Here is a 15,706-nt window from a genome sequence, read left to right on the forward strand (position 1 = left end):
TATCTTATTTATGATTGATAAAGATGGCTGACACGAAATATGAAAATTTACTTCAATATGATTTAAAAATATGTAGAAATGATATATTAGAAAAAGAAAAGAAAAAAAATGGTTTAAGAAATATTTTATTTTTTCCATCTTTATTTTGGTTCAATGGACAATTTTGTCCCCCTATTCCTATTATAAAATATTATAACAATTTGTGTGCTTTTAAAGTAAAAGATTATGTGACATGCTCAATACATAAATTTAGTTTAATTATCAGAAGAATTGTAAAGAATGAAATATTACATGTTAATATGTTTAATGAGAAGAAAGTTTTGTCATGTGTTTTTTATATAAATATTGATTTTATATTAAAATTATCTAATATTATAAACAAATATATGCTATTGGATTTTGTACCTTTAACCACTTGTTTAAATGAAAAAGAAAATGATCTTATAAAATGTACTTATAAAAAAAACACTTCCTTATCATATAAATTATTTTGTTATAACGAAAAAAATGAAATTCATTTGTTTGATGTCGAACAAAATAAATCCCTTTTAAGTTTTAGTGAAAAAAACCAAATTACTTGCTTAACATTTAATTTTTTATATATAAGTAAAAACAATAGTTTATATAATAAATTATTCAATGATATATATGATGAAAATAATATAAAAATCGTGGACATAGATAATATTGATAAACAAATTGTAACAAAGAATATGTACTGTTTTGAATTATCACAAGATAAAATAAATAATACTTATAACTCTTGTAAAGATAATGAAAAACATTTAAAAAATTTCAAAAGTCTTTTTTATCTATTAATTTATGGAGATGATCAAGGAAATGCTTATTTTTTTGTGCCGCAAAAAAATGTAAAAATAAAAAAAAAATTAAGAAATGAAAAAATTAATCTTATAGAAACAAATGTTAAAGAATATTTTAAAATACAAAATATAAATGATTTATATCATAATATTAAGAATAATCATTTTATTTTTGTAGCTTATAAGGAGTGTATCCAAGTTGTCCAATTTTATATTTTTGAAATTTATTTTGTCATCAATTTTGTTCATGAAAAATTATATTCAATGACAACCAAATATAATAACTTAGGACAAAATTATTTATCATTTTCTACCAAAAATTATGTAAAAATATATAATATTAATGAAATGAAAGAAATGAATTGTATAAATAATAATATAATACAAAAAAAGGACCATAACAATGAAAAGGAAAATATCATTTTACATGAAATAGATATATCTAATGAAAATCAAGAAGAAAAAAAAAATTCTTTAATTACCTGCCCTGTTCAGAATTTGCATGAACAGACAGGTGAAAAAAATGCAAATGAAGGTTATAAGGAGATAATATTTGATGATATGGAATATAAAAAATATGAGGATAACGAGAATAATGATAATAATGATAATATGGAAGAACAAAATAATAATGATAGTTTCATTTATGCATCGAATAAAAACCAAAAAAATAACAATAACAATAACAATAATAATAATAATAATAATAATAATAATAACATATCGGATAAAAAAGATTTGAAATATTATACATGTATCCATTTTGATTCAGCTGATAATATTTATATATCCAGTGATAAAGGTATTGTGAATGTGTACAACTTAAATGAAAACCGAATTATTAAATCTTTCCATATTAATTGTAAAATAATTTTTTATTTATATTTTTTTATATTAAATAATAAAGAGTATATATATATATATGATTCAGAAAAATTTTATTGTTTATACGTTATAGATGAGAAGAAGAATGTTTATAAAATATTTACTTTAAGTTTATGGATATATCACATAATTTGTTTTGATAATAACATAATTTTTTCTCTAGGAAATGAGAATATATATAATTTACAGTTAAAAAAATACAATAATAATAATAATAATAATAATATATTAAATTCGATATATTCAAATAATATTAACATTTGTATATTTTTAATTAATCATCCTCAATTACCAATTATAGCTTTTATTAATAAAAAGTCAGTATTTGGATTTTTTTATTTAACTAAAGTTCAAAAAAAAAGACCAAATCAAGAAAAAAATATAATCATTCCAAATATAAGAGAAAATCAACATATAATATCTATATGTTGGTTTGGAAAGCCAAAAAATAATAAAAAAAAAAAAGATATTTTAGTTGATCATGATAATATAAATGATATAATTGAAGAGACAAATAATTCAAATGAGGACCAAACGAATTCGCATTGTGTGTATTCATCCGCATCTTTAAAGAATAACCATATAGATATAATAGAAAATAATATAACAGAAGGAAATAAAAAAAAAAAGAGAAAAAAAATGAATATGATGAAAATGGAAGACTTTAAAAGTGATGTGAATAATAATATATATCCCAATATATTTGATACATATCTTGTAATATTAAATGAAAAAGGTTTATATTTATATAATATTATTACTAATGAAATATTTAAATTGAATAATGATTTGTTAAATAATTTGTATCAATTTAAAGGAAAGAAATATATGGCATCTACTATATTTAATAACGAAATTTACGTTTTTATTTTATATGAGAAGAAATTACTATTTTTTAATCACAATATGGAATTTGATAGTTATGATATAAACATGAATGAGAAAATAAATAAAATGTATTTAAAAGATAATATTTTATTTCTACTTTCAAATAGTAATATATATTTCATTTTTATAGAATATTTAATAATAAATTTTTTTAATAAAAAATTCAACGTTTTAAACAATAGTATACATGATATAAAAGATGATACAAATGGTGTTATAATAATAAATGATCTGAATAATAACATAAATAATGATATTATTCATTCAAATAATCATATTGAGAAGTTAGTGTGCCAAGAAAAAGAGCATGAAAAAAAATATATATCTGAAGGTCATCAATTATATATCACAAAATTAAAATTTCCTCAAAATTTTAAAATACTTCTTTTTGATTTTTATTATATGATGAATGGTGAATTATATATAGCAATATTTTCAAAAAAAAAAAAAATTATGATATATAAAATAAATTTATATGATGAGGATTATAATAATAGAAAACCAAGTAATGAAGAAAATACAATTTTAGAAATAGAAGCTGAATTAATTGCACAGTTTATTAACTTTTATATTTTTGAGCATATAAATAAAGTTGGTAGTATTTTATCTATGAAATTTTTTTACAATTCTGAAAAAAAAAAAATTTATTTAGTTTTTGGAGGCTTAGAGCAATTTCTTTTTTCATGGAACTTTTTAAAATATCCCATCATACAAAAAAAATGAAAATAAAAATGGGGAAATGACAATAAATAAACATGAGTTGGTAAATAAATAAATAAATATATATATATATATATATATATATATATATGTGTACTTAAAAAAGACATAAAAAAAAAAAAAAAAAAAGTAATATGATTATCGAATTAAATATAATAAAATCCTATAAGAATATAACGGAAATTATCTAATAATTATATTGTACATTTTTGTTATTTGTTTTATTATTTGTTCATGTAATTCTTTTACATGATTTTTAAAAACATGCTGTTCCTACAAAAAGAAAAAATATATATATATATATATATATATAATATATGAAAAAGTTTTTCCTTTTTTTTAATGTATAATATACATAATTTTTTTGTTTACATAAATGTATATACATATATATATACACATATATATATATATTAATATTTATATATTTATATATATATATATTAATATAAATCTCTTATTCTTTCAATATCCCATTTTATCATAGATAATATTTTTTATAAAATCTTCATTGTTCCATTGTTCATTTGAATAAAAGGATAAATCTCGTTGTTCATCTTTTATATTATATAAATTTGAAAAGTATAAAACTTCATCAGATGTTATATTTGTATTTTTTGTGTTTTGTTGTATATGAACATTTTGTTTTATATGTGTTAATAAATTATGTTTTAATTTTTGACCTTCCAATTTTGGTGAATTTAATAAAATATTTTCATGTTGGTTCTTATCATGTTGGTGCTTATCATGTTGGTTCTTATCATGTTGGTTCTTATCATTTTGGTTTTCATTTTTTTTATTTTTTAAAAAACAATTTTTTCCATTATTATAATTATATGAGTCATCATTATTGTTAAGAACATATTCATTTATATTTTTATTGAATATTTGATTTGATATATGGTGTGAAAATTTATCATCTTTTTGATTATGTTGCTCTCCAGAATATAGATTTTTTTCTGTATTATAAATATATAAATATAAATCTCTTATTCTTTCAATATCCCATTTTATCATAGCAATTCTATCTAAACCTATTCCTACAGCTAGATAATCATTGATTTCATAATTTTTTTTTTTGTTGAAAATAATTTTATTTTTTAATATTCCACTACCTAAAATTTCTATCCATTTGTTATTATGAAATACTTCTGCTTGTAATGAGTGTGTAGTAAAATCAAAAGAATCTTTTCTTATTCTCCATTTATAATTATTTCCAAAAATGGTAGATAATAATTCACACAAAAAATATACAAGTTGTTTTTTTTTGTGTACTAATTCGTTTGTTATTTTAAAATATATATCGATTTGATTAAAAAAAGGGAAATGTAATTTATCAATATTATCCTTCCTAAAAATATTTGATATAATACAAAAATTATCGCTTTCATTATTTAATATGTTTGAATTATTTATTATATGTACATTATTATTTTCAATGATATCTTTATTAATATAATCATCTTTTTTTTTTTTTTTTATATTTTTATTTACATCAACATTATTAGCTGTATTATCATTACATGCATAATTTCTTACATTTATTGTATCATTATATTTTTGAATATTATTCTGTTGTGTGTTATTATTTTTTAGTAAATCATATATGTATGGGAATAAAGACGTTGCTTGAGGAATAAATAAATAATCATGAGAAAAATAAAAATTATTTTTTATGGAAGTTGTTTCGTTTGTATCTTTTATAAGTATTTCTTTAAAACATAAATCCTTATAATAAAGTGGGCATTTATTATATACTAAATAAAAAGATGTTTTTTTTTTTAAAAAATTTAATACCTCTTCTTTTATTTCATTTAGTGGATGATTCTTTATTTTGTAAACATATTTAAATCTATTATAATTTATTATATCATCTTTTATATGATAATTCTTATCAAGCTTTCTAAAATATATATCACTGATCTGTGGAATTTTTTTATAACTTTCTATAAATTCAATAATAACAAATATGAAACAAATAAGGAAGGAAAAAAACATTTCTTGCTCAAGGGGTTAGTCCTCTAGCAAACAAAATGTAACACCAAAAAAAATAATAAAATAATAAAATAAAATAATACAAAATAATACATAAATGTTATATATATATATATATATATATATATATATTGTTGACTTTTTTTATTTATTCATTTGAATTATTTTAATATATCCTACTTATGTTCGTTCAAAAGGGACAATAACAAATAAACTCTTCCCCCTTTCGAAGGACATTTTCCTGACCTTATTTTTTTTTTTTTTTATAATAAAATTTTTTATAAAATTATTTATTTTTTTTTTTTTTAAATAAAAATCAAATTGAAAATGTTCATTATATATAGAGAATAAATAAATATACATATAAAATAAAAAATACTATTACATGATATAATAATATATATATAATATATATTATATATATATTTATGTGTACTATATATATATATATATATATACATTTAAATGTATTACAAAAAAACAAAAATTTTTATTTATTTATATAAAATATATAAAACCATTTTTGGTTTATTTTATATTTCCATATATATTTTTTATGTTTAAATTGTTTACTGCGTTGGTTTATATATTTTAAAGTTTTATTAACATATTAAAAAAAACATAATATTATATTATATATATGTATAATATTATATACATATAATAAATAAATCATTAAATAACTAATTATTTAAAAAAAATTTGCGCATAAATATATTTTTACTTATTTATTTTTTAAATTTCAAAAGAAAAAATATTAAAAAAATAAAAAAAAAAAAAAAAAAAAAATATATATATATATATAAAATATAAAAAATTAAAAACTAATAGATATTATATTAGGACAAAATAAGGATTATATAAAATTAACAATAGAAAAAGATAAATATAATAAAAAAAAAATTAAAAACATATACAATTTATATATATATATTTATATATGTATATATTTTTATTTTATTATTCATCATAATTGTATCCGTCATTCATAGAATCTTCATCATCTTCTTCATCTTCTTCATCTTCCTCATCTTCCTCATCTTCATCATCATAATCATCATCATCATCCAAATCATCTTCATCATCTTCATCGTCTTCATCTTCTTCATCTTCTTCATCGTCTTCATCTTCTTCATCTTCATCTTCTTCATCATCATGTAGTTTATGTTTATAAGATCTTCTATGTTTACTTAAATAATTTGGTGAGTTAATTGAAGAATCTAAAATACCTTTATCTTTTTTTTCATGATCTACCATCATACATTCAGTAGTTAATACCATGCTAGCAATACTGCAACTATTTTTAATAACACTTATAATAACATTGGTACTATCAATTATTCCTTTTTCCACCATATTAACAAATTTGTTTGTATTAACATCATAACCAAATCCATATTTATCTTTCGAATTTAATATAATTTTGACAACGTTGTCTCCATTAACTCCTGCATTATCAGCTATTTGTTTCGTTATTACATCTAAGCTACTAACTACTATATTAGCACCCATTTTTTGTAATTCCATTTCCGATTCTAAATTACCTATTAGTTCAAGATATTTCTTTTCTTCATTATTTGAACCTATTTGAAGATCTTCTTCAATTTTTTTATGTATTTCTTCTATGAAATTGGATTTTATAATTTCTAAATAAGTTACACCACCTCCTGGTACATATCCAATATCTATTGCACTTTTTACAGCATTTGTTGCATCTTCATATTTAAATTTTCTTTCTTTTTGTTCAGTTTCTGAATTACCACCTATTAATATTTTAGCTATACCACCTGATAAAGCAGCTATACGTTCATTTAATTTCTCCTTATCATATTTTGAAGTGGTTTCTTCATATTCCTTTTTTAATACATTTATACGTTCATCTATTTCTTTTTTATATTCCTCTTTTGTTATCAAACTAGTTCTATCTTTTTTTACTATTAACGTATTTGCACTTCCTAATAAGGAAAGATAATTATTATCAAAGCTGCTCATATTGTTATGCAAGTTGTTTAGATCCAAACCTACATCTGCGCTAATGTATTTACTGTTGGTTACAATACATAGATCTTTTAGGTAGTCTTTTCGTCTATCACCAAACGATGGAGCTCTTATAGGAACCTACAAAAATAAAAATTTAAAAAAATAAAAATATAAAAAAATAAAAATATAAAAAAATAAAAATATAAAAAAATAAAAAAATAAAAAAATAAAAATATAAAAAAATAAAAAAATAAAAAAATAAAAAAATAAAAAAATAAAAATATAAAAAAATAAAAATATATATTGTACATATTCAAAGCATTTACACAATTAACTCTTCAATATATACATATATATATAATGTGTGTAATTTTTTTCATTGTAAACATTTGGTGTGTAAGAAAAATGTACCATAGAAAATAATTCTTTAATTACGAATTATTCTATTTCTTTCTTTTTCTTTTTCTCTTTTTTTTTTTTTTTATATCTCCACTTTATTTGAATGTACATATTTTTTTATACACACATTAATAAAAATGGAGAAGACGAAAAAAAAAAAAAAAAATTAGGAAAAATAAGACCATATATAAATATATGACACAGTATATAATAAGTAATATATAATGTAAACAGATAAAAATAAATATTACATATATATATATATATATATATATATATTTATTTATTTATTTATTTATTCATTTATTCATTTATATTTGAACGTACCACTTTGATTGCACCCTTTAACTTGTTTATGATCAAGGTCTGTAAAACTTCATTACTAAAATCATCGGCTATAATACATAATGGTTGTTTATTTTTAGCAAATATTTCTAGTATTGGCAATATGGATTGTATATTATCTATATTTTGGTCTGTTATTAAAGTGGATACATTAGAATATTCAATATAATCTTTATTTTCATTATATAGAAGATATGGATTAATAATTCCTCTATCAAAATTATATCCTTCTGTAAATTCTAATTTGTCATTAATATCAGCATTATCATCTAATATGATGGCTGCATTTTTACCTAATTTATCATATGCATTAGCAATAATTTGTCCCATATGTACATCATTATTACTTGCAATGGTTGCTATATTAAGTATATCTTTATATGTTTTTATAGGTGTAGATAAAGATTTAATTTTTTCAATAATCATTTTTGATGCAAGTTGTATACCTCTTTGTATAGGAATAGGATTATGATTTCTATTAACTTGTTCAATACCTTTTTTTGTAATTGTTGCTGTCATTAATGCTGTTGAACTTGTACCATCTCCTGCTTTATCATTTGATATATTAGTACTTTCTTGCATTAATTTTACACCATTATTTTTTTTTCTATCTTTTAATGATATATTTTTTGCTATGGTTACACCATCATTTATTATTAATGGACTTCCATATTCTTTTTCTAATAATACATTTCTTCCTCTTGGACCTAATGTTAATTTCACTACATCTGATACTGTTAATATTCCTTTTAATAATTCATTTCGACATTCATTTCCATATATTATGTCTTTACCCTTCACTTTATTTTCTGTCATTTTTACCTTTACATAATTTTCTTTTCTTCTACTTATAATCTTACTATTTATATATTTCAATCTCTTATTTATAAAAAGCCTATTCTTGTTATTAGGACTGCGCTTTTTCTTAATACTATATCCATACTTCAAACATATCATAAATATTACAACCAACAAAATACCAAATCTTTTCATTTTCATAGAAAAAAAAAAAAAAAAAAAAAAAAAAAAAAAAAAAAAAAAAAAAAAAAAAAAAAAAAAAAAAAAAATTACAAAATTATATAATAAATATATATAATAAAATATATAAACACTTATAAATTATACATATCAAAAGATTAATTATATATATGGCACAAAGGAAATATTAAGGTATATAAATGTACTTAAATATATAAACACATATGTAAATAAATATATAAATATATAAATATATATATATTAATAAGTAATATATATATTTCCACAAATTAAAAAATTTTTAAAGAAATAGTATAATAAAATACCATATGGTATTGTGTTCATAATTTAAATTAGTACCAACTAATTTTTATATATATATATAATATTTTAATTAAAAATAAATAAAATAAATGAAATAAATAAAATAGATATAACAAATATATTTATATATATATATATATATATGATTAATAATTATATATTTTTATTATAAATTTCCTTACTACACTTTTCTTATTCATTAAAAAAAAGGTTTTATTTTATTTTTTATTTTATTATAATATATATATTATAAAAATAAATAAATTATATATTATATATATATACATAATATATATTATAGAACCCTTATAATTTTTTTTTTAATTAATAATTGAACACATATGTATAAAATATAATATATATGCCTATATATAATTATAATAAAAAATATATATATATATATATATATACATTATATAATATATATATATATATATATATATATATTTTATAATGTATTAATATATAAATGAATAAATAAATAAATAATAATATTTTAAGAATAAGAATAAAATGGTGTGTTCCATTATAAGATATATCTATATTTTTTCTCATTTGAGATTTACCTAAAAATAAATATAAATGCACCCAAAAAAAAAAAAAAATATAATATAATATAATATATTACATATATATATATATATATATATATATATTATATGTATATAATTTCCATGTTGTGTATAATTATTCATATAAAGATGTATTCATATAAATACATATCTTTAATATATATGTGTACATATTTTATTCATATTGTATCTTTATATTTACTTTTTTTTTTATAATGTTTTCTTGAAGAATTATTTTATAAAAAAAAAAAAAAAAAAAAAAAATATATATATATATATATAATATTTAAATTATACTTTGGAAAATTAAATTATTTGAATATTAAAAATACAATATACAATTTGTTTTTAATATATATATTTAAATGAGTATGTTTCAATTTAATAAGAGCATAATTTATAAAAAATTAAAATTAATATATTAAAATATTAAAAATTAAAATATTAAAAATTAAAAACATGTGTAAAGATTATTCAATCTTCTGTATATTTTATGAATATTAACAAGTAATTGTTAAATGACTATTTGTTTATATATATTTATGTATTTTTTAAGATGTCAATTTCCTTGAAAAAATAATGTAGCATTTCATCGTATACTTAATAAAAAAAAAGTATTATATATATATGCTATATAAGGGGAGAAATTTTCTGTTGATTTTTTTTTTTTTTTTTCTTCTATTTTTAAATTGTAAAAAATATATGCAAAGATATACAATTCAATATCTTTAGAAGTATGGTCAAAAAAATAAAAAATAAAAAATAACATACACACATATATATATATATATATATATATATATATATACATAGTAGCATTTACACATTTTATTATTATATGTGCCTTTTCTCCCTTTTAGATTTACTCTTTTTCAGCTTAATATGAACAGCGTTATTTTTAGAGCACAGGTTTTTTTTCAGCCATTGCGTAGACACTTCTCAACTAAGAAAGAGTATATGAACAGATAATTAAAAAATAAACATAATTTACTTGTACATGGAAAAATATAAATATATAAATATATATATATATAATATATAATATATATATAATATATATAATATGTGTATATATTTTTACCCCTTTTTTGTAGCTATGATGTTATAGTAATTGGAGGAGGACCAGGTGGTTATGTGTGCAGTATTCGATGTGCTCAAAATAAACTAAATGTTTTGAATGTGAACGAAGACAAGAAACTAGGAGGTACATGTTTAAATAGAGGATGCATTCCATCTAAATCTCTATTACATATTTCTCACAATTTTTATGAAGCAAAAACTCGCTTCAAAGAATGTGGTATATTAGTTGATAATGTTAAGTTGGATATAGAGAGTATGCATAAACATAAAAATAAGTGCATGGGTAATTTATCTGATGGAATTAATTTTTTATATAAAAAGAACAATGTGAATCATATTATAGGACATGGGAGTTTAGTAGATGAACATACTGTTTTAATAAAAACAGAAAAAGAAGAAAAGAAGGTAACAGCTGAACGTATTGTTATAGCTACTGGATCAAAACCAATTGAAATACCTTTAAAAAAGTTAAATGATAATAATTTTAATGATGCTGATAATGTTAATGATATATTAGAATATGATCATGAAATAATACAAAATTCAGATGATATTTTAAATTTTAAAAAGGTTCCTCATAGTATGTCTATTATTGGAGGTGGTGTTATAGGGTTAGAAATTGGATCAGTATTTTCAAAGCTTGGGTCTGATGTTACTATATTTGAATATAATGAACGTTTATGTGGTTTTCTTGATGCAGATGTAAGTAAGGTTTTACAAAAAACATTAGAAAAAATAAAAATGAAATTTGTATTTAATACATCAGTAATAGGTGGAAATATAGAAAATAACCAAGCTTCTTTATTTGCAAAAAATAAAAAAACTAATGAAATAAAAAAAATGACATCAGATATTGTACTTATATGTATTGGTAGGAAAGCTAATTTTGATAATTTAAATTTACATTTACTTAATATACAATTAAATAAAAATAAAAAAATACCTGTAGATGAATATTTTAATGTAATTTCACAACCTACAATTAAAGCCATTGGAGATGCTATAGATGGACCTATGTTAGCTCATAAAGCAGAAGAAGAAGGATATTTATTAGCTAATATGTTATTTGACGAATTAAAAAATAATAAGAAAAAAAAAGCACATATTAATTATGATTTAGTTCCAAGTGTTATATATACACATCCTGAAGTAGCTACTGTAGGTTATAATGAAGAAAAATGTAAACAACTTAATATGAATTTCAAATCGGTTAGTTTTCCTTTTGCTGCTAATAGTAGATCAAGGACAATAGATGATTATGATGGACTTATAAAATTAATTGTAGAAAAGGATACTAACAGAATTTTAGGTTCTCAAATTATAGGAAATAATGCTAGTGATTTAATCTTACCTTTGTCTATATATGTTAGTAATAATGGCTCATCTAAAAGTTTGAGTAAAATTATATATGCCCATCCAACATTTTCAGAAGTAATCAAAGAGGTGGCTTTACAATCATTTGATAAACCTATACACATGTAATCACACACACACATATATATTATACATATTATATATATAATATATGTATGTGAGTTCTTTTCCTATGTTTTGTTTTTGTTTGTTCCTTTTTTTTTTTTTTTTTTTTTTTTCCCCTTTTTTTTTTTTTGGTTATATTAAAAATTATGAACATTCATATTTTGAATAAGCCAACGTTTAAATATTTCTCTTTGTAAAAATTTTAATTAATATAAAAATTAAAGCATGTAAAGGTCAAAATATATATATATATATATATATATTAAATGGTATATATTTTGTTATCATTTGAATTAATATATAATTTTAAAACGAAGATACCGATTATTTTTAAGTTACACTCTTAAAAAAATTAACAAATACATACGTATATTTATTATATTATTACATAAAAAAAATTACTCAATATACATTTTCAATTCTTTTTTTAAAAATTGTAAATATTTAAATAATATAGTTTATATTCATAATTTTTTTATTAAATATATATATTTGTATAGTGTCCTGTATTTTATTCTACACATTTATACTTTTCAAATACTTAAAAAAAATATATATATATATATGTATATATTATTACAGTTCGCATATTTTGATAACATTTTTTCTTATGTGTTTATAATCTGTTATATAAAATTATTGGGAATACATAAACTTATAAAAATAAAAACAAGTATAGATAAATATAATATAAATCAATACATGTGCAAACATAAATTATAATAAATGTAAAAAAGAGTATATATATATATACTTGTAATCATAATATTATTAAGAGCCAACTAAAATTAATATACACATAATAAATAAAAAAATAAATATAAATAAATATATATATATGTGCTTATTAAAATATAGAAAAACGATTTAAAAAAGATTTATAAATTATTGTAAAGTGTGAAAAATTAGTTAGCTAGTAAATAAAATTGTATATCTGGATAAAAAGAAAAAATATAAACATATATATAAATATATATATATATGTATGTATTTATGTATTTATTTATTATTACTTTTTTTTTCTTTTTTTTTTTTTTTTTTTTTCATATTTAGAATATAAAATTGTTAAAAAAACAAAACAAGTATTATATCATTTTCATTTTGTTAAAAAATGGTTGTTAAGAAATTAAAAGTAATAGATGATAAAGAATTAAAAAAACTTAAAACCCAATCAAAAAGTTGTATTGTAATTAATGATTTAATATATGATGTGAGTTCATTTTATGAGCATCCAGGTGGATATGATCTTTTTAAAGAATATGAAGGTACCAGAAATAAAAAAAATAGGACTTACTAAAAGTTAAACAAATATATACATACATACATATATAATATATATGTGTAAACATCTTTTTATATAACCTAATATATGTTCATGTGAAAATATTTTATATTTTTATATTTTTACAGGCCTTGATGCGACCGATGCATTTAATTCCATTGGACATTCTGAGAACGCCAAAAATTTAATGAACAGTTTTTTGATTGGAATAAAGAAAAATTCAAAAGAATATAAAAAAAAAGAAAAAACAAGAATTATTGAAAATAAGATAGAATATATAAATTATTCTGATGAGGAAGTAAAAAACGAGGAAAAGGAACCTAAAGAAAGCAAACCCATACTGGTTAAAAGAAAATTATTATATATATATATATATTAAATATAACGTTTGTTTTATTTATATGATATCATTTATTTATTTTAACCCCTTGTAGATTAAAAAAGAAGAAAAAACTAATTACCCTGTCGTGGCTGGAATTATTATCCTTTTTGGAGTTGCATATTATTTTTTGCTCTTAAAATAATAACAGTATAAAACAAGGAAATATCTTATTTGTTATATTAATCTTTAATAAATGTTGGCAGACAAAAAAAAAAAAAAAAAAAATAAAATAAAATAATAAAATAATAAAAATTAATAATATCAAGTGATAAAAAAAATAAAAAAACATATCATATTTTAAAATATTTTTGTAAAAAGGATTATTATATTTCTTTACAATTAAAATGCAACGGTACACAAAAAAAAAAAAAAAAAATATAAACATATATATATATATATGTTAAAATGATATGATTGACGTGTGATTATATCATTTATATATCTTTTTAAAATTAGATAACTTTACACTTTTACTTTTATTTTTATTTTTTTTATTTTATATACCATTTCTACATTATATTGTTTTTTTTATTATTTTTTTTTTTTCAGGTAGCGTTTATCAAATATGCTATTTTTTTTTTTTTTTATTAAGTTATTTTTCAATGTTTTGTTTTTGTCTATTATATTTTTTTTATATTTATCTTTTATAAGAGCAAAATGTTTTACTTTTAAGTCTTCTAATGGATCATTAAGTATATCAATAAAAATATTTTTCTTTTTACATTGTTCTTTTTTTTTTATATCTTCTTTTTTGATATTTCTTAATTGTTTTCTTAAATTACTATTGCATGAAAAATCATGTTTCAAGATATTATTTCTTTTGTAATTATTTTTTATAACTTCATTCATATCTTCATCAGTATATGAAGCATTTGAATCATCATCATTTTTTTGGGGGGATATACTATTAAATTTATCATTGCTTTCTATTGAATTATTATCTCTTTGTTCAGGATTTTTTTTTTTAAGAGTTAATATATTGTTGTTATGTTGTAACAAAGGATAGGTTTCATTTTCTACAGGTATTTTGTCATGATCACATTTTTGATCACATTTTTGATCACATTTTTGATGATTTTCTTTTTTTTCTTGAAAAAAATGTTCTTCCTTATTATTATTTGTTATATGTTTATATTGGTTATAATTTTCAAAGATGGAACAATCTGAAAGTGCTTTCTTTTTGTGTTGTATAACATTTTGTTCTAATAATAAAAAAGGATTTATTTTTTTTTTTTTATTTTCTTCAAAATTTATAGAATTAATATTTTTCTTTCCTTTATGAGTTAATATATTTTCATATTTTTCGTTTTTTTGTCTTGCTCCTTCTTTAATATCATATGAACAGTTCTGTGGGTTGGTTTCAAAAATTATTTTATTTAAACAGCTTTTACAAAAAATACAAAATGAATAACATGTACTGTTAATATAAAAACCTATTTTTCTTCTTTCACTCTTAAACCTTTCTCCTTTATATATATATTTATTACATTTTATACATATTATAGTATAAGGTATTTCAAATTTTATATCATCATAGTCTTTTCTATTCAGTCTTCTCTCTTTCTTTTCTTTTTTT

At 18.8% G+C, this 15,706-nt stretch overlaps 6 protein-coding genes across 6 annotated transcripts; 3 read left to right on the forward strand and 3 right to left on the reverse strand.

The window, feature by feature from the left end:
• Positions 1–23: 23 nt before the first annotated feature.
• On the forward strand, positions 24–3,317 carry PGSY75_1231900 (hypothetical protein; the record flags this gene model as incomplete). Its single annotated transcript, XM_018786892.1, has 1 exon — positions 24–3,317. One exon carries the CDS (start codon positions 24–26, stop codon positions 3,315–3,317), a length of 3,294 nt encoding a protein of 1,097 aa, XP_018640757.1.
• A 180-nt stretch (positions 3,318–3,497) lies between these two features.
• PGSY75_1232000 (putative phenylalanyl-tRNA synthetase alpha chain) lies at positions 3,498–5,312 on the reverse strand (the record flags this gene model as incomplete). Its single annotated transcript, XM_018786893.1, has 2 exons — positions 3,498–3,587; positions 3,798–5,312. The coding sequence occupies 2 exons, from the start codon at positions 5,310–5,312 to the stop codon at positions 3,498–3,500; spliced, it is 1,605 nt and encodes a 534-aa protein (XP_018640758.1).
• A 957-nt stretch (positions 5,313–6,269) lies between these two features.
• PGSY75_1232100 (60 kDa chaperonin) lies at positions 6,270–9,032 on the reverse strand (the record flags this gene model as incomplete). Its single annotated transcript, XM_018786894.1, has 2 exons — positions 6,270–7,427; positions 8,016–9,032. 2 exons carry the CDS (start codon positions 9,030–9,032, stop codon positions 6,270–6,272), a joined length of 2,175 nt encoding a protein of 724 aa, XP_018640759.1.
• A 1,757-nt stretch (positions 9,033–10,789) lies between these two features.
• On the forward strand, positions 10,790–12,469 carry PGSY75_1232200 (dihydrolipoyl dehydrogenase, mitochondrial; the record flags this gene model as incomplete). The annotated part of the gene is made up of 2 exons (XM_018786895.1): positions 10,790–10,860; positions 11,002–12,469. The coding sequence occupies 2 exons, from the start codon at positions 10,790–10,792 to the stop codon at positions 12,467–12,469; spliced, it is 1,539 nt and encodes a 512-aa protein (XP_018640760.1).
• A 1,108-nt stretch (positions 12,470–13,577) lies between these two features.
• PGSY75_1232300 (putative cytochrome b5) lies at positions 13,578–14,272 on the forward strand (the record flags this gene model as incomplete). Its single annotated transcript, XM_018786896.1, has 3 exons — positions 13,578–13,731; positions 13,877–14,091; positions 14,183–14,272. The coding sequence occupies 3 exons, from the start codon at positions 13,578–13,580 to the stop codon at positions 14,270–14,272; spliced, it is 459 nt and encodes a 152-aa protein (XP_018640761.1).
• A 389-nt stretch (positions 14,273–14,661) lies between these two features.
• On the reverse strand, positions 14,662–15,706 carry PGSY75_1232400 (conserved protein, unknown function; the record flags this gene model as incomplete). Its single annotated transcript, XM_018786897.1, has 1 exon — positions 14,662–15,706. A coding segment is annotated over one exon (1,045 nt), but the record flags the coding sequence as incomplete, so codon positions are not given.

Source organism: Plasmodium gaboni, chromosome 12 (genome assembly GCF_001602025.1).
Source record: "Plasmodium gaboni strain SY75 chromosome 12, whole genome shotgun sequence".
In the NCBI taxonomy this organism is placed as follows: Eukaryota; Apicomplexa; class Aconoidasida; order Haemosporida; family Plasmodiidae; genus Plasmodium; species Plasmodium gaboni.